We start from the raw sequence: 7,480 nt of genomic DNA on the forward strand, positions 1-7,480 counted from the left end.
TTTCCATTACTCTTAAATGAAGCAAACATTCAGATAAACCAGCACAGGGGCCAGGCACCGTGGCTCACACCTGTAATCCCAGCACTTTGGGAGGCCGAGATGGGCAGGTCGCTTGAGACCAGGAGTTTCACCATGGCCAACATGGCGAAACCCCATTTCTACTAAAAATACAAAAATTAGCCGGCCATGGTGGCACGTGCCGGTAATCCCAGCTACTTGGGAGGCTGAGGCACGAGAACAGCTTGAACCCAGGGGGCGGAGGTTGCAGCCTGGGCAACAGAACAAGATTCTATCTCCAAACAAAAAACAAACAACAGCACAAAGTTCCCTTGTCCTATGATTCATTCTCTCTCTCTCTTTCATTTTTTTTCTCTCTCTCTTTCTGCCATTTCTCCTTCCCTGTGTCTTTTTTCTCTGTGGGTTTTATTTAAGCAATAGACGTTCTTATGCAAAGAAAAACTTTATGGAATTAGGTTGATCAACTTCATATATATGTATATATGACTGTGGACTTCGGTTCAGAAACTCTCTTCTGCCTATTTGGAAGTCTGTTCCTTTATCTCGTCTCTTTCTGGGACTCTTTCCAGCTCAGCCTTCCTGCCCCTCCCATCCACTCTCCTTTCACAACCTCTCTTTCCCCCTGCCCCTCCTCCGCACTGCATGGGGACAGACCCCAGGTGGCCAAGGTCTCCCCACCCTCCTTTGTCACTGGAGTCGGGATTAGAACCCAGCTCCCCAGTCACCTTGAGTCATCAGTCCTGGGGCTGCTGGCTGGCTTGCCTAGGGGAGAGGGAGTGGGGCTGGGTCTTCCCACCCTGGGTCCTTTCCTCCCTCTCCACTCCATTTAGCTGTAAAGCTCAATTAAGTGTGATTAGCTAAGAAGGGTTTCTGCCGAGTTACAGGACGCCCCACCCCTGTCTTCCTGGTCCCCTTCCCTCAACCCGGAAACTGGATGCGCCAGGACAGAGAGAGTTAAGAGCTTCTTTGTCAGTGGTCTGTCTGCAGCAACAGACAGAAGGAAGGGGACAGGTTGAGCAACATGACAGGTGGCTGAGGAGCCAGGTGCAGAGTGGGAGAGTTGGCTGGTGGAGCGGCCAGCAGATGAGAGGACAGGCAGGTAGGTGGACAGAGGGATAGCAGTGACTCGGGCCGAACTGTGACAGCCACGACAGCCACGACAGCCACGTAGAGGACCCAGCAGACAGACCAGGTGAGAAGGAGGTAGGTGACTGCCAATGAGGGAGTCACATACAGGGGAGCAGGTAGAGAGAGGACAAGAAGGTCATCCCCTTGGTGACCTTCAAAGAGAAGCAGAGAGGGCAGAGGTGGGGGACACGGGGAAAAGGGCGACTTCTGATATTCCCCTTTTGCCCCCAGACTTTGGAGGTGACCCATCATGGGGGCCAGCATCTTTTTGCTCCTGTGTGTTCTTGGTGAGTTCTCCTGGAGCAGGGAGAGGGCAGGACTGGGGCTGGGTCCCTCCATCCCCCAAGAGGAGGCCCCTTCTCCCCATCTCAGCTCTGGCCCCCAGCCTGGTGGCGAGGAGGGGAGGGGCTTTCTCTGTGCCTCCATTTACCTGCAGCTCTCACGGCACTGCTCACCTCAGCCTCCCCTATCTTTTGATCCCTCTTCCCTTCCATCCCTCTCTGAATCTCTGTCTCGCCATTTCCCTCCCAAGTGTAAGCATCTTTCTCCCTGCTCTCTTTGGTATTTCACGGTTTTTTTCTATAGGGATTTTGATGGGATCACAGGCACCCGCCACCATGTCTGGGTCTCTCTCTGTTTCTCTCCTGCCTGTTTCTCTCTCTGTGAGTGTGTCTCTCTATCGCACTATCTTTTCCTGTGTCTGACCCGTGCCCTTGTCTGTCCCCAGGGCTCAGCCAGGCAACCACATCGAAGATTTACAATGGCACCGAGTGTGGGCGCAACTCCCAGCCGTGGCAGGTGGGGCTGTTTGAGGGCACCAGACTGCACTGTGGGGGTGTCCTTATTGACCGCAGGTGGGTCCTCACAGCGGCTCACTGCAGTGGCAGGTAAGCCCCAGGCTGAGCCCCTTCCTAGCGTGGGTTAAGGGAGGACTATGGGAACGCAAGTGCTGAGGGTAGGATCACAAGGGAGGGCAGTGCCCATGGGGAAGAAGCTGGTCCTGCAACAAGAGAGTCTGCTGAGGTTAGACCAGGAGTGGAACTTCCTTAGCAGTGGGCTTGGGGTGGTGCTGGGTGGAGTGAGGTGTGGGGGGTGGAGGGCCAGGGAGGATCCTGGAAACTGCCCACCTGCCCCTCCTGTTACTGCATGTACCCCTTCTTTCCTATGTGATGACTGCCACTTCCCAGCCATCCCATGACCCAGTCTGGGCCCTGGGCCCATGTCTGAGCCAAACTCTTTGCTTTTTTGTTTTTTTGGAGACAGCTTAGGCTGGAGTGCAATGGTGCTATCTCAGCTCACTGCAACCTCCGCCTCCTGGTTCAAGTGATTCTCCTGCCTCAGCCTCCCAAGTAGCTGGGATTACAGGCACCCGCCACCACGTCCAGCTAATTTTTGTATTTTTTGTAGAGATGGGGTTTTGCCATGTTGGCCAGGCTGGTCTCAAACTCCTGGCCTCAAGAGACCCACCTGCCTTGGTCTCCCAAAGCATTGGGAATACAGACGTGAGCCACTGTGCCCGGCCAACATGACCCAAGCTCTTTGTGCAACCTCAGAGATTATGCCTGGTGCCTCTCTGGGCCTCAGCAGACTGATGCTTTGGAATTTTTTTTCTTTTCTTTTTCTTTTTTTGGAGACAGAGTCTTGCTCTGTCACCCAGGCTGCAGTGCAGTAATGCTATCTTGGCTCACTGAAGTCTCAACCTCGTGGGCTCAAGTGATCCTCACACCTCAGCCTCCCGAGGAGCTGAGACTACAGCTCCACACCACCACACCCGGATAATTTTAAAATTTTTTGCAGAGACAGGGTTTCGCTATGTTGCCCAGGCTGGTCTCAAACTCCTCAGCTCGAGCATTCTTCCTGCTTTGACCTCCCAAAGTGCTGGGATTACAGGCATGAGCCACTGTGCCTGGCCCGGAACTTTTTTGTGAAAGGGGAGCTTAGATGCAAAGAAACAAAGAGACTCAGGGACAGAGAGGGCCAGCAGCAGGACGGAGAGAGACCATTCATCTCCCACTCATTCATTCAGTCAGCAGCATGGACAGCACATGCTCCATGCCAGGTCGTGGGAAGCAGGCAGTGAACAAGGCCCACTAATGTCCCTGCCTTCGTGAGCTTCACCGGCCAAGAGAATCAGAAATCGAGGCCAGGAGCAGTGGCTCATGCCTGTGATCCCAGCACTTTGGGAGGCCCAGGCAGGCAGATGACTTGAGGTCAGGAGTTCGAGACCAGCCTGACCCACATGGTCAAACTTCATCTCTACTAAAAATACAAAAAGTAGTTGGGTGTGGTGGCAGGTGCCTGTAATCCCAGCTACTTGGAAGGCTGAGGCAGGGGAATTGCTTGAACCCGGGAGGTGGAGGCTGCAGTGAGCCAAGATTGTGCCACTGCATTCCAGACTAGGCAACAGAGCAAGACTCCATCTCAGAAAAAAAAAAAAAAAGAGAGAGAGAGAGACACACACAGATGCAGGGCATGGGGGGAGAAACAGAGTGAACACCCAAGACGGAAAGAGGGTGACAGAGGTCAGGAATGAGAGCCTGCAAGGGAGACTTGCAGAATGGGAGGCACGGGTGAGAGGACAGTGAGAGGCAGAGCAGTGGGGAGCGGCAGGAGGACCTGGGTGTGTCCGTGGAGGGGTGCGAGGTGGGGGCTGCCCGCTTGCCACTCGCTGAGCCGCTGCCACCCGCAGCAGGTACTGGGTGCGCCTGGGGGAGCACAGCCTCAGCAAGCTCGACTGGACCGAGCAGATCCGGCGCAGCAGCTTCTCCGTGACCTACCCCGGCTACCAGGGAGCCTCGAGAAACCACGAGCACGACCTCCGGCTTTTGCGGCTGGGCCTGCCTGCCCGCATAACGAGCAGTGTTCAGCCTCTGCCCCTGCCCAGTGACTGTGCAACCACTGGCACCAAGTGCCACGTCTCAGGCTGGGGCATCACCAACCACCCATGGAGTAAGGGGCCTGGGGTCGGGGTCAGGGGTCAGGGTAGGTACAAGTCTGGGATGCAGGGTGAGAGGTGGAATCATGATACCTCAGAGGAAGGGTGGGTAAAGGGCCAGGGTGTGGGGTGGAACGTCAGGGGCATGGGTCCGGATCAGAGATCGTGGTGGACTGGGGTCTTGGGAGTCAAAGGAGTTAAGGGATGAAGTCAGGGATCAGAGGTCAGAGATGTGGTCAGAGGTCAGAGTGTGTCAGGGGTCCTCCTACAGGAGCAAAAGGCATATTTATATAGAAATAGGATCTGGGCTTTGTGGATCATGGTCTCTGGGGTCAGAGGTCACTGTAGAATTAAGGTCATGGGATCCAGAGCTTGTACAATCTGGTCAGAATCTGAGGATGGAAATTGGCATTCTATCAAAAATCACATATCTGAGATTGAAGATCATAGCATCTGGGGTGTGGGGGCCAAGGGCTGGGGTCATGGAGCCTGGGGTTGAATAAACTGGGATCAGAGGACACTTTGGAGTTGGAAGCAGTGAGGTTTGGAATACACAGAGCCGAGTCTGGAGGTTAAGGTGAACACAGGGACATGGGGTCAGGAGACAGAAGATATGAGATCAAGCTGGGATCATAAGATAATAAGATAGAAGGTCAAAGGTCACAGTATCTGTCATTGAAGAGGGTCACGTCTGGATTTGTTGTCTCTGAGGCTGGAGAGACAAGGAGGGTCTTGAGTTTTGCCACTCAAAGTCAAATGTCAAAGGTCAAAAAGACTGTCAATCATCTGGGGTCATGAGTCATATGAAATTAAGTCATAAATATGTAATTTGGGGGTGTCAGGATTGTAGTACAGGTTGGCGGGGGGCAGTGGTATTGACTTGGATGGGCCACATCCAGTGGGGAGGGACATGGCCTCAAAGTGGGGAGCTGTAGAGAACCCTGCAGCATGATGTTCCCTCTCCAGACCCATTCCCGGATCTGCTCCAGTGCCTCAACCTCTCCATCGTCTCCCATGCCACCTGCAGTGACGCGTACCGTGGGAGAATCACGAGCAACATGGTGTGTGCAGGTGGTGTGAAGGGGCAGGACGCCTGCCAGGTGAGCCAGTGCAGGCAGTGTGTGTGGCCACCAGGACAGGAAGGGAAGGGGAGAGGCTGGAAGCAGGAGGGGAAGTGATGGAGGATGAATCAGGGAAAGGGGATGCTGGAGAGAGATGGGGTCAAAAAGGAGGAGAGGTGCCAGGCACGGTGGCTCATGCCTGTAATCCCAGCACTTTGTGAGGCTGAGGCAGGTGGATCACTTGAGGTCAGGAGTTCAAGACCAGCCTGGCCAACATGGTGAAACCCTGAATCTACTAAAAATGCCAAAATTAGCCAGGCGTGTTGGTGCATGCCTGTGGTCTCAGCTACTTGGGAGGCTGAGGCAGGAGAATCGCTTGAACCTGGCAGGCGGAGGTTGCAATGAGCAAGATTGTCTCTGTACTCCAGCCTGACAACAGAGTCTGTNAAAAAAAAAAAAATGGAGAGGAGGCCCAGGATAAGGAAGGGAGAGACAGGGAATAGGAGGGAAGACCAGGAAACGGAAGAGGGGGAGGGTCAAGGAGAGAGGGAGGGAGGAAGGGAACAGAGAAGGCAAGACCAGAGAGAAGCAGCAAAAGAGACAGAGAGGCCTGGGGGCCCAGACAGGGAACCAGCTGTTTCTGGGGCTCTAAGTCTTTCCCATACCGTCCTCCAGTTGGTGCTGTCCCACACTGAGAGAGACTGGAAGATGGTGCTCTCTCTCCTCATTGGCCAGGGACCCAGCCATTGTCCTTGAGAGAACTCTGTGCTCTTCGTGGAGTCCTGCCCACCTTCTCTGGGATTGGTCATTGGTGATGGTGCTCTCTCCCCGCATTGGTCAGAGCCCCAGCCACTGTCCACATTGAGAGACCCTCCACCGTTTATGGAGTCCCACCCTCCTCCCCTGGGATTGGTCACTGGTGAAGTGCTCTCTCTCCTCATTGGTCAGGGCCCCAGTCATTGCCCTTGGGAGAACCTCTGTTTTTTATGGAGCTTCACCCTTCTTCCCTGGGATTGACCCCTAGAGACAGTGGCTCTTCTCTATTGGTTAGCCATTGACATTGTCCTCTGGGAAAGTGATTGTACTCTTTTGTCTGATGACCAAGCTTGGAGCCCTCCCCAAGACCCAGGACTGGGTTGGAGGGTTGGGGAGGAAAACAGGAATAAGATGTCTCCCTTGTTCAGACAGTATTTCTCCTCTTCCCTTCCAGGGGGACTCTGGAGGCCCCCTGGTGTGTGGCGGAGTCCTTCAAGGTCTGGTGTCCTGGGGGTCTGTGGGGCCTTGTGGACAAGATGGCATCCCTGGAGTCTACACCTATGTGTGCAAGTATGTGGACTGGATCCGGATGATCATGAGGACCAACTGACCTGTATCCTCCACCTCCACCCCTTAGCTTGGGTGCCACTCCAACCCTCAGAGCACCAATACCTCCTCCTTCACTTCCCCCAGCTCCACTCTTGTTGGCCTGGGGAACTTCTTGGAACTTTAACTCCTACCAGCCCTTCTGAGACCCATGAGCGGGGTGAGAGAAGTGTGCAACGGTCTGGAATAAATACAAATGAAGGAGAGGCCATGTCTGTCCATTTGATGTCCCATGCTAGTTGAGACTGGAAGAAGGACTCAACGGTTTCCTTATCTCATAGGTGTAGAAAGAGAGCTCAAATAAGGCCAGTCGCAGTGGCTCACACCTGTAATCCCAGCACTTTGGGAGACCAAGGCGGGTGGATCAGTTGAGGTCAGGAGTTCAAGACTAGCCTGGCCAACATGGCGAAACCCCATCTCTACAAAAATATGAAAATAAAAATAAAAAATTAGCTGGGTATGGTGGCACACGCCTGTAATCCCAGCACTTTGGGAGGCCAAGGTGGGTGGATCACCTGAGATCAGAAGTTTGAGACCAGCCTGGCCAACACAGTGAAACCCCATCTCTACTAAAAATACAAAAATTAGCCAGGCATGGTGGTGCATTCCTGTAAATCCCAGCTACTCAGGAGGCTGAGACAGGAGAATTGCTTGAACCAGGGAGGCAGAGGCTGCAGTGAGCCGAGATCGCACCATCATTCTCCAGCCAGGGTGACAGAGTGAGACTTCATCTCAAAAAAAAGAAAAGAAAAAAGAAAAAGAGCTCAAATAGGATGAGGATCTTCCCTGAGTAGTCACTTAGAAATGGAGTAGAAAACGTAACTTATAATAATATAGGCCAGCCAGGCGCGGTGGCTCACGCCTGTAATCCCAGCACTGTGGGAGGCCGAGGCGGGTGGATCACGAGGTCAAGAGATCGAGACCATCCTGGTCAACATGGTGAAACCCCGTCTCTACTAAAAATACAAAACATTAG

The 7,480-nt window shown here is 53.7% G+C and overlaps 1 protein-coding gene and 1 long non-coding RNA gene across 4 annotated transcripts in view; one reads left to right on the forward strand and one right to left on the reverse strand.

The window, feature by feature from the left end:
- The first annotated feature begins 778 nt into the window (after positions 1-778).
- KLK12 (kallikrein related peptidase 12) lies at positions 779-6,710 on the forward strand. 3 transcript variants are annotated; one of them, XM_037732803.1, is made up of 6 exons: positions 779-1,210; positions 1,378-1,433; positions 1,874-2,033; positions 3,839-4,095; positions 5,048-5,181; positions 6,353-6,710. In XM_037732803.1, the coding sequence occupies exons 2-6, from the start codon at positions 1,397-1,399 to the stop codon at positions 6,506-6,508; spliced, it is 744 nt and encodes a 247-aa protein (XP_037588731.1). In that variant the 5' UTR covers positions 779-1,210; positions 1,378-1,396; the 3' UTR covers positions 6,509-6,710. The 3 variants fall into 3 exon arrangements, with proteins under 3 accessions (XP_037588731.1, XP_017367962.1, XP_037588732.1); XM_017512473.2 differs by having other exon boundaries at positions 783-1,221; XM_037732804.1 differs by lacking the exons at positions 779-1,210; positions 1,378-1,433; positions 3,839-4,095 and having other exon boundaries at positions 1,907-2,033.
- Positions 6,464-7,480, reverse strand: part of LOC119468682 — a 10,279-nt gene continuing 9,262 nt past the window's right edge. The window contains exon 3 of the long non-coding RNA XR_005197426.1: positions 6,464-6,477. This is a non-coding gene — a long non-coding RNA (uncharacterized LOC119468682). The remainder of the gene's footprint in view (positions 6,478-7,480) is intronic.

Source organism: Cebus imitator, unplaced genomic scaffold, assembly GCF_001604975.1.
Source record: "Cebus imitator isolate Cc_AM_T3 unplaced genomic scaffold, Cebus_imitator-1.0 Scaffold473, whole genome shotgun sequence".
NCBI lineage: Eukaryota > Metazoa > Chordata > Mammalia > Primates > Cebidae > Cebus > Cebus imitator.